The sequence below is a fragment of the Notolabrus celidotus genome, chromosome 11, assembly GCF_009762535.1.
Source record: "Notolabrus celidotus isolate fNotCel1 chromosome 11, fNotCel1.pri, whole genome shotgun sequence".
Taxonomy (NCBI): domain Eukaryota; kingdom Metazoa; phylum Chordata; class Actinopteri; order Labriformes; family Labridae; genus Notolabrus; species Notolabrus celidotus.
The window spans coordinates 27,232,408-27,248,368 of NC_048282.1; the positions used below are offsets into that span (position 1 = coordinate 27,232,408).

The 15,961-nt window shown below is 41.0% G+C and overlaps 1 protein-coding gene across 2 annotated transcripts in view; it reads right to left on the bottom strand.

Moving 5' to 3' along the window:
- scube3 (signal peptide, CUB domain, EGF-like 3) overlaps positions 1-15,961 on the bottom strand; it is a 96,210-nt gene that overhangs the window by 17,588 nt on the left and 62,661 nt on the right. The window contains exons 7-9 of one of the 2 annotated variants that reach the window (XM_034695238.1): positions 12,575-12,622; positions 5,138-5,254; positions 2,981-3,103 (exon numbers count right to left, since the gene is read on the bottom strand). In XM_034695238.1, the coding sequence (XP_034551129.1) occupies positions 2,981-3,103; positions 5,138-5,254; positions 12,575-12,622 (288 nt within the window). The remainder of the gene's footprint in view (positions 1-2,980; positions 3,104-5,137; positions 5,255-12,574; positions 12,623-15,961) is intronic. The other variant, XM_034695239.1, reaches the window with a different exon arrangement.

Consider the following 15,961-nt stretch of genomic DNA (forward strand, 5'->3'; position numbering starts at 1 on the left):
TTAAATTGTTTTGTGTTGGGCCACGCTAGAAACTATAAGTGTGACGACATTGAGGACTCCTGCAACCCTTATTTACCAGGCAGCTAAGGAGAAGTATGCAGTGGGTGGGCATCATCAGAAGGTGATGTGCGTGCAGAGGACCATGGAAAGATAAAACCAGAACAGTGATAATAACAAATCAGAGTTTCCATCGATTTTGTCTCCTCTGAGTATCATTGATCTAATTGTCAGGACTCCATTCATCACTCTCAGTTTCCACCCTTGCCTAATAAAAAACACTATGCAGGCAAATGAGGTTGATTTAAACTTTTTTAAAAAAGGTCATTACTGTTTATACAGAGCAGATAAGAGGTCTATCGTTCATGTTCCCTCTGAAGACAACATAAAATGAGATGAGCATCTCCCTCTGAGTGCCCACATGTGGATTAGGAGTGAGAAGGAGATTAAAAGGAGGGTGTTGTGGGCGGAGGAATGCCGACAGGGGCTCAGCAGGCATGCCCTGTCCTGACTTATGAGCCATGGTCCACTGACATCAGGGAAACACCATGACTGTTTAAACCAAGATAAACCCAGAGTTCAGTTTACACATCTCAACACCTTGAGGAGACAGCGAACGCCTCCTTAAGTGTTTCTGAACACAACAACACACTACCAGGCACAAGCACTTCATAACAGCACTGTGTCTCTGCAACATAGTTTGTGCTGCAGCTCGCCCGTAATTATCTTAGCCTGCCAGCTCTGGATTTGGACCCATCAGAGAAATGCTTGATGGGATTTTGAAACTGTGTTTATTAAACTAACACATCTGACTGGCTTGAGTTATGAGTACTGTATACAAACTTGGGGTCATAGAGTTTAAAAGATGTGAGCGTGTACAGTGTAGGGGAGGACTCACTTAAAACACCATTGAAAATAAAATGTTTCAAAGGAAAATTATGATTTTGAAATAATAAAATTAACAAAAAATTTACAACACATCAGTCTTTTGTTTTAAAAGATTTACACTTGACAGATATTTCATAAATTACAGTATTGGCCTGAATATAAGACAACCCTAGTGATAGGCTGAATCCCCTCTTCTCAAGACTTTTTCAACCAAATTCTGTTTTTCTGAGGGACAAAAAATTACAAATAATGATAGAAGAAACACATTGAATAAAAGAAGGTGCTTCACATCCTTTTGTGCTACTTGGGTCCAGTCACTGCATCTCTCCATCTTTCATCCCCCTCGCGCTGTAGTTGTGAGTGGAAGCTGGCCACAGTCATGAAGAGTACACTCTCTTAACAGATAAGTAGCGCCGTCACTGTTATTACAGATATTGGCATTTCATTTCTAAACCTTGAATATAAATCAATCCCACTTTTTGCAGTTAAGTTTACGGAAAAATAAAGATCTTATATTAGGTCAATATGGTAACTTGAACAATGATTTTTAAATATGATTTTAATGCTGTCTATTTTCTACAAAGACAGATGCAAAGAATGCTTAATAGAAAAGTTATCCATCCTTTCCACCCAATTACTTTTTCAATATAGAATGATACGTGTGAGATTGCATCTTGGGAGATGTAGGATCCAGTCTTTTTGGATCTTTCCCCAAATAAGGGACAAGTCTTCCAACTTTATGGAAGTGTAACATGAAACCCCTTGGGCGCCTCTTTAATCACAGATTTGCATACTAACACCAGGGATAAGATACCAAGGACAAAGTTGAGCCTTTAGGGATTATTTTTCAAGTTTTTCAACTTTGCAAGGCCTGCACAGAATGAAAATGATTGCGACAAAGTTAGCTAGCATCTAATTTGCATCTCATATCTCTTTGCATGTTGACCAAACATGACAGAACAGCAAACACGCCACGAAAACAACACAACACACTAAAGTGAATCGGTGTGATCATGTTACTAAATGATGCTATTGACAGGCATCCTTCTCTCTCGTGGGTGAGAGAAATGGCAGGAATGAGAGGAGAGGATGAGGAGCAGACAGGTGACTCAGAAGTGTGGAGAGTGTGTGTGTGTGTGTGTGTGTGTGTGTGTGTGTGTGTGTGTGTGTGTGTGTGTGTGTGTGTGTGTGTGTGTGTGTGTGTGTGTGTGTGTGTGTGTGTGTGTGTGTGTGAGCCTGGCAAAACCTCAGTCAACAGGAGGTGAGCTTTATCACAACCCTCTCACTGCAGACAAAACACACAGCACCAAACAAGGATATCACTGTTCCAATGTTTCCCCTGTGCGCCCAAACAGCACAAGGCTGAGTTGGTTGAGGCATGGTGCCACAGACAACAAGCTGCGATTTACATTCCTACATGCAAAGACCACATTTTCTCAGTTATCTGTGTTGTTTTGGCTAAATAAACTTTGCATTGTTCAGCTCCAAATAATGACAGAAAGGCATCCCACCAAAAATAGATTTGAAGTTACAAGAAAGTGTCCTCGAAGCACAGCGACAGTGTACACTTTCATTGACCACAAAAGATGTTGTGTACTGTGCACAAAAGAGTGTGATTTAGTGCAGCAATTGTAAACCCATTGCATGACACTGACGTGTACCAGGCTGGATATTGATTGACCACATCAATAAAGAAAAGAGAATTAAATAATAGCATGTCATCTGTTTTTCCACTCACAGAGAGGCCGAGTTTGGCTCCACAGTTCTTGCCTGCCTGTCGTTGCTCACCAGATGTTTCTGCAGTGGTTTGATTTATTCAAGAAGAAGTTTTAAACGTAGAACTCTAATTCTCCACACCTGTGTTCAGCCATGGCAAACTTTATATTTGTTCTGCCCCTAGTCCTGCTGAGCCATGGCTACCACCGAATATACCAGATAAACAAGCCAGAGAGGCCTGGTTTGGCTTCTCTGCCGGCTGGAAAGGGCAAACATTTCTGCTATTTGGAGGTCGTTTCTGGTTTACTATTCCTGCATCACACCATCACATAAACTTATTATAATTTTACAGCAAAGGGCAGAAGAAACTGTGACCTACCTTGACAAGTCCTCTCGTTGGTCAGCAGCTTGTAGCCTTTCTTGCAGCTGCACTCAAAGCTGCCTACTGTGTTTCGACACACATGATCACATCCGCCATTGTTGAGACGGCACTCATCAATATCTGTGAAGAAAATCAGTGCGATGAAAAGAAATGTTAAATCACCCATCAGGGAAAGAAAAGGGAAGAAAACTTAACCTCTAATACAGCATGTTTTTTGCAACTTGGGGACATTTAGAGGGATTCTTTTAACTCCTTCTCCAGAACAGATACAACAAAAGAGAAACATTTAACTTTAAATGTTCTGAGTTTGCAGGATGGGTGACTGTTATCTTTGAAAACCTGGAAACTGTTGTAACAGGTAGTCTTCAGAAAAGGACTGAAAGAGGATCAACTTTGCATGTGTCCTTTCAGACTCCTTTGTAAGCATGAATCCCATTAAATAGCAGAAAACAACACATTTTTTGCTATACTAAACTCCATCCTGCTTGAAAAATTCCATGTCCCTATTTTTGATGCAATTGTAAGCAAAAAACATCAGGCTTTAAATGTATGCTCTCAGAGAGCTCCCCTAAAAGCATGTTGGGGTTCCTCCTCTCAGAAGAGTCCCCAGAATGGTTGGATTCAAAAACAACCTTTAGCATTAGTTGTGCTCTGGCAGAGTCACTCTGTTTTAGCTCTGTTTTTGGTCTCTACCAACTTCCAAGACGAACACTTGGTTGTTTAGCTGCTACATGTTGCACTTTGTTTACTGACTAGTCAACAACTGTTCTTACTACAGCAGGATTTCTGGAGCTGCTGAGTGGTGGATAGAAAACAGACTGAATCCAAGAATAGGGAATATCAAAACAATAAGCTGAAAGACTCTAAAATGCTCAGAAGAGCCGTTAGGTCAAAATTCTCTAACAGTCAATTCTTACATTTGACCTCTTCAGCATTAAAGCAGTCATGTAATCCTAGATGGTATAAATACATTGTTAAAATGTAATGGTAATTCCTTTTTTAGACTCTTAATAATTAAGTTATTTAGACTCAAAATTCATTGAGATCAATGCCCTCATTTACAATGACTTTGAGCATATGATGAACTAAAGCAGCTGAAGTTAAAGTTCATAATACTTTATGTTAAAAAAGGAGGAAACAAAGGCAGTTGTTTTCATACTGGCCTTCAGGAAGGCTCAAGTCTGTTTGCGTGTGGCTGTAATGGGATGCAGCCCTCACAAAGCGAGGCCCCTGGCAGTACAGTCTCTAAATCATCTTTGTCCATCTCCCTCAGATTATCCTGCTCTTTATTTCTGCAGCCAATAACCGATCGATATATCATGTGTTCAGCCCTGCTTTTGATGGTGCTCCTCCTTTGGAAGTCTGGCAGCGGCTCTGATTAACTTTGAATCATCATACCAAATGAGGCGTCTGTCTCTTGAGGAACTCTTCATCATGTGGTTGAAATAAATGCATCAAAGATGGAATAAAATAATCCTTTCCTTGCTCCATCTTTGTCCCTATTCTTCAGAAGTGTGAGGCCTGCAGCAAGCCCCTGTCTTCTTGTGCCAGGGCTGCATGGGTTTGTTTTCCCTTTTGTCTCAAAACTAATGGAAGACAATGTTCTTTTATCAGGATTGTTATTGCTCCACTACAAGCTATAGAAGGCTGACAGGTTTCTATCCACGCCTTTCTGGAGAAACAGATTGCTCTTATTCTCTCCAAACGGACTGTCAGCTGTGACTTTGCTTTCTGATCTAATTCTCGTTTTTAATCTAAAGTTCTGAATTGATTTTATTAGACTTTAAAACTTTCTACTATATGCAGGTTGCTCTGCCAACACTCAGAGCGAAGGATGATGGTAATTTAGTGGAAAAACTGTCAAAAAAACAGTGCTATGTCAAATTATTGCTCAAGATATGCAGCAGAAAAGCAGTGAGGGGCGCGATACTGATGGCACCAGTAAGGATTCCGACATTGTAAGATGACTTGTGTGTGCAAAACAAAGCATATAAAGAAAAATATCCCAGGATAGATGAGGGTGGAAGACAGTGTAATAATTCCAGTAGTGTGCTCCATGTGGAGAGAGACGCTCGGGTGTGTTTGGCAAAACGACAACAGGGAGATTAGTTCTGTGATGGTTGGACAGGTGCTGTTTGAATGATGATGCTTTACCTTTGCAGGTCTTGCGGTCCGGCTGCAGAGTGAAGCCAACAGGACAGCTGCAGCGGACTCCCGTCACTGAATCGTGACATGTGCTATCACAGCCTCCATTGTTCACTGCACAGGTCTCTGCAGGGAAACAAGTACTCACAATCAGAAAAAATACACCTCAGACACTATGTTGGCCTACTTCTCTCCCCACCTCCCATCAGAGCAGCATACATGCAGACTGGTGTTATAGTAAAATTTAGAAGACACACTGTTATATTCAGCATTAATTTCTTTGTGTGAAAGACAAGCAGAGAAGGCTTTCTGGTTTTTAAAAGTACGGTACAGAAGAGGAAACAAGACAAGAAATAGGGTCATGAATGCAGCAGCTGGATTTGATTAACACAGAGGGAAATGAGGAGATGCTTGTGCATAATGAAAGGAGAAATGATAAGAACATATTAAACCAAAACAGCCAAAACATATTTTTCACAGGTTTTTCTCTGTGCAGAAGTGTGTGTACGAGAGCATGAGTGTGTGCATGTTTGCTCCTCTTTGGTCAAGGTGAATTTGCACTGTCGGGCGTCTGTCTTCCCTCCATCATAAGGGCAGAGGTTTGACTTCCACACAGATACTGATGAAACCACCACGTTTCCTGGTTTGGACAAAAAACCTCTCAGGCATTCTGGGGATATAAAAGCAATTTCAGCTACCTGGCCCCTGTGTTGGTCAAACTGATTTGAAAAAAGGGAGGTAGTCAGTCAAGACAGGATAGCTGAGGTCTCTTCAGGAGACAGTGACAAATTTTACTGAGACTTTCATTTGAAGCAACAGAACAGGGGAAATCTGTTCGCACATAAAGTGGAGGGGTGTGAGCCTTAATGGTTTTTGGCAGCTTTGCAGTAATCTTCACACAGTCGGGAACAAAAACAAATAAAAAACACCTCTCCAATCCGGAACAATCACTTTAACTCTCTGTAAGGCGGCTGGTCATCCTCACAGCTCATCACCTCTCTGTAATGGGCTGAAGGATGCTGGCTGGCACCTTTTCTAAATGAAGGAGTGAGTACAGCTGGGCTACTCAAAGTCTTCACACTGGAACGGAGGTGGCAGCTCACACATGGCTCTAAAGAGGGGTTGCAGCCACACGGGTCTTTTAGAGAGGACGAGGATGCCTTTGGGGAAACACCTCATCCTCTTCACTTCAATCTGAAACTACTCAGCCTGCAGCGTCAATTACAAAGCTCTCTGAAGCTCTGTCTTCAAATAAGAAACTCATCTGCAGATTGGAATAAAGCATCAAAACAAAACAGATGCTAACAGTGATGTAATTTAATTTTTACTGCCCTTAATAAACAACAGCTCAGAACATTACAGAAGATGTTGTTGCTGAAGGAAGAACATGACGCATTAATGTAGCATGGAACATTCTGAGGTAGTTATTAACACAGGAGGTCTACAAAGAAATAAGGTAAACACTTCGAAACTTCAGAGTAAACATGGAAAACACAATTAAGGACATGGGTTATCTTAGGCTACAGGGTTACCTTAATTCCCAATCAAGTTGCTCTAGCGCAAAAACGCCCTCAAAGTTCTGTAGCTCTGTGCACTTTGCTCCAGTTTTACACCTGATCGTGACTGAGATGAGCTTCATATCTCCACTCTGTGCTGCGCAGAGCTGCACTATGTGCTCTCCTCCTGACAGCACTAAAGTCCATCCACATAAATGATGAGCTGATTGGAGAGTTGAAGTCCTCACCATTAATATTTAGGAGTCGTATCATGAAAGATGTGACACAGATTTCACATTTTATAAAGAGCTTACTTCCTGGGGCAAGCAAGCAAGAAGCAGGTTGTTCAAATGCACAGCTCGTATATGCAAGGGTTGAGCCTATGAAAGCTCCAGAATGATTTAACCCCTGATTACTAGAATAAAAGTTATGTCAAAATACTATCAACAGACTTTATGTGCAGATATGTCTTTTTTTTTAAGTCATCAAGAGGTGAAACTGATGTTTTGAATGCTAAAAAGTTTGACCATCATAATGCTTATAAACACTGCAGCATGTTTTTGAATTAGGTGCTATTTTGCATTGAGGCCATAGACTGTATAAAATGTGGACGTAGGATCCATGACGTCAGCCATCTGTTTCTGAAGCGCTGTTTTGAGGCCAATCGGCGGAGGCAGCCATATTGCTTCTGTCGGATTGTGACGTAAAGAGGCAGAGTTTTAGCCTCCTAGCCAACAGCTACAGTGTTCCCGCCTGTCAATCAAGTCAGCTTTGCCTCTCATTGGAAGACTCGTAATCTCAATATCTTTGAAAGTACCACATTAGAAAAAAAATTCACCCCCCCACACAGTGACTGCCGATCAAGAAATGAGCTATCCAGACTACACTTGTCTTTTGTACCAGGCTGTAAACATGTTTATTTCTGCTGTAAAGATCGACTTTTTTGAATTGGTGTGTATGTGGTTTCCGGTACTTCCGGAGCCAGCCTCAAGCGGATCCTCGATGAACTGCAGTTTTTAGCACTTCCGCATTGGACTCATATTTTTAGACCGGAGGTTGCCGCTTGATTGAAGCTCATTTACAAATAAAAAGGGCAATTCGCTCCAAATTAATGTGTGAGGGATAATATAAATGTATGGAAAAACTGGGGTACAGAGATGCTATTTCATCTCAAGTTTGGTTTGTCGAGTATTGAACCTTTTGCACATGCTTGGTGAATCAGACTATGCCTTTTGGGCTCCACAGGTTAAGCATGCATAAAAGCCACGCAATCCTTAGCAATTTAGGCCCTGAAAGTCTAGTGTCTTTTTGGCAGTGTCAACTTTTGGCCCTCTACGTCCCTTTAAATTTGTTTGGTAAATGTTATCATAATTTTTATGAGACAGTTCTTCTAATCCACTTTGATTATTTAGTTTTTCTCTTTGGCTGATTCTCATGTAAGTTATTTGCTTTTAAAAAAAACAGCCTCTGATACAGTCGTCAAACTAAAAATCTGCTCTTAAAAGCAGCGTTTGACACTGTGTTTATGGAAGTGCATTAATCAATATACTAAAAAAATAACTTTGCTGGATTCAATGCACCCAGCCTTACTTGGTCTGGTATGACCAAAAGCTTGTTGAGGTTCATGTGGTTCAGACCTCAACTAAATATTGCTGTATTACTGAAAGCATTCAGTCAAAGAGGACTCTTCGTACTTGCACTACTGTTGCATTACATTTAAGTGTCTACTGTTACATAATTGCCACTTCAGAAAAGTAAAAGTAACACCGGCTCGGTTTAGTGTGATTCAGTGTTGAAATCTTTCTCTTTGAGGTGTTTCCATTATTTCAATACTTTTCTGTCTCTGGCAGAACACAGATATTTTCCCTCTGATCCTCGGTAGGATAATGACAGCTTTTTATGGAGTATTAGCCATAGGTGGGGGCTTCCAGTTAATACCCAAGTCCCAACACAGGCTTCAGAGAGCAGCACTGTGGGTTCACATAATTGCAATGTGCGAGCAGAAACAGTTGGCAGACGAGATGATAGGACAGTGTCAGGACATGTCTCCAAAACGCTTAGTCAGGCAGCCATCTCACCAAACTGTAATGATCATGTGTTAAGAGAGCAAAGAAATATTTCTGACATTATGGTTTTGTGAAGACGGGGGAGAGAGAGAGACACACGCTCTGGTATGTGTGTGGGTTTGTGTGTTTTGGATGCACGGCAGACACAGCCGACAGTGCACCAGGTTGGGACCCGCAATTACAGTAACTAAGAGTGGGCAGACTTTAGTAAATATTCTCTGATGTGACGTGAGTACAGATTATATCTCACACGGCAAGGGGCAGATAGTGAACATGATCTCTGAACAGAAGCTAAAGGATCATTCTTGACTGTCATCAGAAAAGTGATAAGAAACCTCAAGCTCCTCTTATACTGACACCAGGATCAGAAGTGTTACCACCTACACTATTCAGTGATATATCAGTGAGCAGGCTGGCCTGTGCATCGATCTGAGGCTGTGATGCATCATTACTCTCTGAAAAGAAACAACTTGTTTGACTAGGAATCAACTAATCTTCTTGAGAACACAAGTTGCACTGTTCTGCCTCCATGGATTTATCATTGCTGCTACTGGCGAAGACGGTTTTAGAGCAGCGGAGAGGAGATTTCTGGAAACGTATAACGGGAAGTCGGCAAACAAAAGTGGTTTAGTGCTCGCAGAAAAAGTCATGACAATGGTTCTTATACCTCCTTAAAGGATGTACCCGGTATCAGAGAGTACAGCAGTCTCTTTTAAAAGTAACTGGATTCAGCTATTTTTTTTTGCAACAAAAAAAAAGTGGAAAAGTGTCATCAATGGTGTTTTAACACATACTACATGTACAGTATATTATCCATAGTGTCTTAGGGGTACTTGGTAGTGGCCAATACTCAAGTCTGGGTTTTAGAATTTGAAAGGAAAAAGTTATGTCCGATCATCTCCAAATGTAAGAGAGTTAGCAAAGTGGCAGCAAAACTGGCAATGTTTAAGAGCACCTATTTTCTATTTCAACTCAATGATGTTCAGCTTTTCCAGCACTCAGCGTCCTCTGCCCAAAATTGCCCTAAGCATCTTTTGTTTTTGGTCACCGCACTCTCAACGCTCTCAACGCTCTGAGCGCCCTCTGCACTCTCAGCATTCTCATAGCTCTCAGTTGAAAACAGTTAAATTTTTGGAACAGTGCCGTGCTCATCAATGTCACTTCTTGATCACCCACCAATCAGAATCAAGAAGGGGCGGGACTTCTGAAATAAAATTAGTCAATAAAAATGAGGGAGGGCCGTACAAAGGAGATAAGTTATCACAATTGTATTTTTAAAAGTACAATTTCCAAGTCTAGAGATGCTGCTACTGCTTGGACACTATTCCTTTTCCTGTTAAAATGCCATTACATGAAAGCAAGTATGGAGCATACATGGCATTTTAAAACAGACTCAACAGTCACTCCTGAGGGAAGCTGCCACGGGACTACTTTCTTAACCTAGCAACAGTTTAGGCTGGTGATAAGCGCTCTGAAATTGAGGTCATGGCCGCTCCCAACGCAAAAAACGGCGGCAGTGGTCACGGCACCTAAAATCCCCCCTGTAAAACAACCATGTGTACAATATGGAAGGCTACAGGTTTTAGGGGTTGATCTACTGATGCCAAACAGGGTTAGCAGTAGTAACAAGTTTAAGTATCCGGATCAGAAAGTAAATAAAAAGAAGTTCTGGTACATCTCTGCTAGTCATCAGGCATTTAAAATGACCAAAACAAAACACATCGAATGAAGAGTGGGATGAATTCACGAGGAGGACGGTACGAGTCAGAGTGTCCCTCAGAGGTGGTTGGCATAACTACGTTGATGGCTTCTATGAAAAAGAGGTGAAATACTGTGTTTGTCTTGACCAAACAGAAAACATGCAGCTGGAGGAGAGTAATTCAGAAGGTGCAGATGTTATCAGACTAAAGCTCAGAGGTGAATGCTCTCTCAATTACATGAACCACATGATAAGAAAACAAAAGCACTGTGACGAGTTTCTTAACTTACTGTAAAACTGCACCACAAAGTTGGTTTCAATGTGTTACAGTAACACACGTTTGTGTGTGTATGTGGTGTGTGTGCGTGTGGTTGGGGGGGTTTATTAAGGACAATGCAAAGTATGTCTCTTGCTCTTAATGTTTCTATTTCTGAAACCAAAAAAAGAAACTAGGACACAAAATCTCAAAATAGGTCAGGCTGTTTTAACGTAGTATGTTGGAAACTTAGTGTACGTACAGTAGTTACAGCTGAAAACACTTTTGTTTTATCTCCTACCTTGAACAGAAGTATCCCTCTGAGAAGAGGCTTCCTCCCTCAGTCTCTTACGCGGTATAATTTAGTTGTTAATCTCTTTGATGTATTAGTCTTTGAAGCATTTTTGTAGAAATTAGTTTATTTGTCTGCCTTCTTTGCCTTATCCGATAAAATATAGCCCATGTAGTAAATTGGGACTAATAACATCAATAGTATTATCTTAATGTAAAATAGTTTCAGTCTTTTTTCTTTTTTTGTACCCTCTAAATGTGTTGAATGTTTAATTAACTGCAAATGTAGTGAAACAAATGACTTCTGGCTGCAAATAGAAAAAGAAATTGGACTGTGGTAACACGGACACGTTGCCATTAATTGATTGTTTTCACCAAGTAATGACACGACTTTAAATGTGCATGAAAAAGCCCGTTTAGAAAGACTTTGGCGCGAAGCAGGACATAATGCAGGCTCACTCACAAAAGCTAACAGACTGTGTCGATGGAGTTTTGGAACACAAGGCTGAGTGTTAAATATATGCAAACTAAATTTCACTTTTTGATGGAGGCTCCTCACACTTGAGTTAAAAAAATCCTTATTCAGGAGTTACAATAAAACTTAAGTGATGGAAAAAGTAGTGGATAAATATAGAAATACAACATTTTAAGCAGCAGTCCTTCCATTCAGATTTGCTCCAGGGAAGATGTGATGCACTTTTAGCACCTAAGCTCTTCTGAAAGATGATTTTTTGGGGCTTTTGGGTCCTTATTGAGAGGATAGGATGGTAGGTAGAGTTTGACATTGGCGCCTCTATGAAAAGCTTTTTACTGTTTTGTATCCGCTCAAATAGCAGCTAGTTGTCTGTCCATCCATGGGTTTCCTTTTACTTATCGAGGCAGTTAATGGCACACAAGTTAGCTTCTTTAAAAATGTACCTTTCCCAAGTTTCATTGTGAGTAGCATATTGGACACTAAAAATAAAGAGGGATGAGACTGATCAGTTAAGAGATAAATCATCCCCAATTTGTCCACAGGGGGCGCCAAATCACTGAAACATATAAGTTCCTCACAGGCAGTTAATGGCACACTGCCAAAATTAGCTTCTTTGAAAATTTTACTTTCTCAAGTTTCATTGTGAGTTGCATTTTAGACACTAAAAATAAAGAGGGATGAGACTGATCAGTTAAGAGATAAGTCATCCCCACTTCGTCCACAGGGGATGCCAAAATCCACGAAACATGTAAGTTCCTCACAGGAGATTAACTGGTCTAATTTTCAAATGGACTTTCAGCATAAAATGGCAATACTTACTGCTCTCAAAACACCTTTTTAATAATGCACTGAACCTGGTGGAACTCTATTTAACCTTATCATAAACAGTACATCTCTTTATATAATGTTTTGCATGCTGGTCTGAGGCTCCTGTTTGCAGCTGTGTTTTGAAAAGGTGTGGTTTGACTTGGGCAGTGGTTGTTATTGAGAGGGCATTCACAGAAGGAAGAGGAAGGTAGGGGGTGGGGTCAGAGGTCAAGGGTCAGAGGGATGATGCCCCTGTGGGGAGGGGAAGGGCTTCATCAGTGGCTGCTAGGTTAGCTTCCTCTACTCCCCACACCCACGGACCCCCAGAGAGAGGAGTCAGAGGAACACATATTTACCATTGGGGAACAGCTGTGGGGCTGCCTGGGACTGGACACTCCTCTCCCCTGCATGCACACGCACACCCACACACACACACGCACACATTCAAACACGCACACATTGTAAAAACACCACTTTAGTTCTCTGTACACGCAGCATTCATGGGTAATGTAAATCATGAGCATGTGAGAAGAACCAATCTGATGTTGCATACTGTTAATTCAGCTCATTTTCATAGCTCCTTCATACCCTGCCTGAGTTTTTAGCATCTGTGTGAGTTAGCAATATGCTTGCAGTGTCTTCTTGGTGAAAGAGGTGAAACGATTTTTTTTTTAAACCTTACATGTCAAGTCTTAAATGAGATGTTGTTGTGATAACTTTGCCTTCTGCTACCTAAGCAGCCTTACTTTAACCACATATGTTTAGCTTGACCATTGGTATTGCAACGAACAGCACTACCTCTCCCTCTAACACTCTATAGCATTTTAGCAAACACTAGATAAACTTAGTTTGTGGCAGCTTCTTGGGCTCAGAATTTCCTCTCAATTTCATCATATCTAGTTTATTGAATTAACCATAGACTGTACTTTGTATAATGGAAGCTGTCAAAGCAACTTTTGAAGACTCAAGTTTGGCACATTTTCTGTCAGCCATCTTTTTTTCTGGCACCAGAAGAGACCAGGGGCCTCATGTACTAAGACTTGCATGGATTTCCTACTGAAACAAGGCATATTCTCAAATCCAGAAAATGTCATACGCACAAAAATATCCAGATATATGAATCTGTGCGCAAGGATCAACAGCTCTACAAACGTGCAAATGCAAGCCATGAAGGTGGCATGAGGCACCGCACATTTCCACAGTCATTTCACTCTTGATACATCTGAACTTTGCCCTGAAAAAGAGTGTGCCATGTTTTTGTGCACACGCACTCTTTGTACATGAGGCCTCAGGTCTGGAAGAAAGGGTGGAAACGCATTACTGTTCGTCCCTTGAAAATTGTTGTAGCAAATTGGCTGTCACAGGTGGCTTTAACTTCAAGCATAGCCAATTTATGTGTTGATTTTACCTTAAATGAGACAAAAACTTGAAAAATGCATATCAAGGAGACTTGATCCTAGCAACTTAGACCATAAACCCACTAGTTTGGCTGTAAATCCACTAAGAAGGAGGGTTGCTTTGCTTTGACTTGGTTTTACATAATCTGCCTCTTTTGCATAATGTTGAGATGCCACCTGCTGGTCATTAAAACAATGCAAGTTCGAGGCACTTATGCATGGATCACTTTGAATAAATAACTAAAGAAAAAATATTTCAATTAAAGGAAGACACCCGAAGCATACTGCTAACTTGTTCTGTTTCAGAATAATTGAGTTATAATTTATGCAGGGTATAATTGAGCTAAGAATAGGGTGGATAGCATGAATAAGAGGAGATCATCTCTCCTTAATTAAACAAATTGCTCATGTCTTTTTACACCCACAGGAGTTGATAATGAAATGAGAATGACATTATGCTGTTGCAAAATGACAGACAGCCTCTTGCTGAAAACAACTGAGCAAACAGCAGTGATTATTTTCCAAATCCTAACAACAGACTAATGATGACAGGTTCTATGAATAGGGTGACATCTCAAGGCAAAAGTGTTACCTCTCAACATGCAGTCATGCAAACAAATAATCCACACGGTGCAAACAAAGCAAAGTTGTGTTGTGTACTGTGAGATTAGGCTTTTGCTAGTTAGTATGAGCGCTGCGAGCCTTGACAGACAGAGCGAGTGGTGGTTAGTGCGACAAGCTGAAAGAAAGGGACAGCCGGAGTCATGTCTGCGCTTGATGGTGCTTTTTAATGGTCAGATCATTTCAGGATTAATGCTGTTAGGCTGTTATGTCAAATTTTTAAGCACCATCAGTGGCCCAGCTGTTCTATTTAAGTGCTGACACTTAAAAACACTTTCAGGAAGCATCAGTAGGGTTTGTTTGTTTCTGTCTATAATTATGTCAATTAATGACTTTTAATTGATTTGCTTTTAATTCATCAAACTCTACAGGCCAAATTTGCTAAGTGAATCCCCTCTCTAGTGCTCAGTGAGCATGTGTGACACTGCACACATTTAGAATTTAGACTTTGCTGGAATGAACAGTCCGGGCCTTTGAACAGAACAAAAAAATGGCAAACAGCCATTTGAGTTTGTTCTCATTGCACTAAAAACTACAATGTCTATCCCAGCACTATTTTACTCACTTGAAATAAAATAACTTCTAGTCCCTGCAACTAAACATTGTACTTCCTGAAAGCAAGGAGCCTGAGCTCTTTGGAGGTGCAAGATGAGGAAGCAGATGCTTGACACCCACAGTAAGACGTCAGCACCACAGAGCATGCACAGTTTACATCAAATGCCACAGTTCAACCAATGTTTTCTGATCCCAACATGCAGCATCCAGATACATGCCCAGCAGCAAGAGGACTGAGAGATTTATCTGAAGCCACAACAAGCATGAATGAACAGACCACCCGAAATGAGAGCAGAGTGTGTTTATGTTATGTCATATGCATGTAGACTACATGTGTTTACATGCATGTGATGCATGCATGCTGAATATGTCCTGTATGTTTGTGTGGTTGTTTGTACAGCTTTCTGTTTGTATAATAAAAGGCATCTCCTGCTCTCTATCTTTCTGTGTATGTGTGTGTGTGTGTGTGTGTTTGTGTGTGTGAGTCGGGCATAGTGTGGCCAACTCTTCAGATGATTGAACTCCTGAGTATGTCTGCATCTGCCTGCTATTTGTGAGTGTTTATGATTTGCTGAGCTAACAGCGTGAATGCTTCCACATGATGGCTGCTCCTCTCTAGCATCGGAGCGTATGCGATACACTGACATTTATGCATAAGTAAAACAAATTCAGGAAGAACTTTTTTCAACCTGGCTTTACAAATGAACAGCTATCTCTAACAGTGTGTGTGTGTGTGTGTGTGTGTGTGTGTGTGTGTGTGTGTGTGTGTGTGTGTGTGTGTGTGTGCTTTTGTAAATGAATGAGAAAGAACAGCTCATAAAAGCCCAACTCCCACTGACAGGTATCCACAGAGGTGAGACAAGAGGGATACAGAACCAACACCTCCAAACAGAGCACCTTTATAACAAAATGCAGAGACCAAACATAGCTGAGAAGAGGCGCCACAAATGAGTGATTGTGTCAGAATACATGAGAAACCCCCCACATGATAAACTGAACTGGGAAGCTACAGCACATGGAACTAAAGCAACCGACTAAAGTGAGGCTAACTGCAGTGCATTTTCACACCATGTAGCTGCTATGATACCCTTGACACTCTTTAGATCATTAACTATTTCTGAGCTGGGTAGAAGTAATTATCACTATGTTAGAGTCATGCAGGCAGTGCGT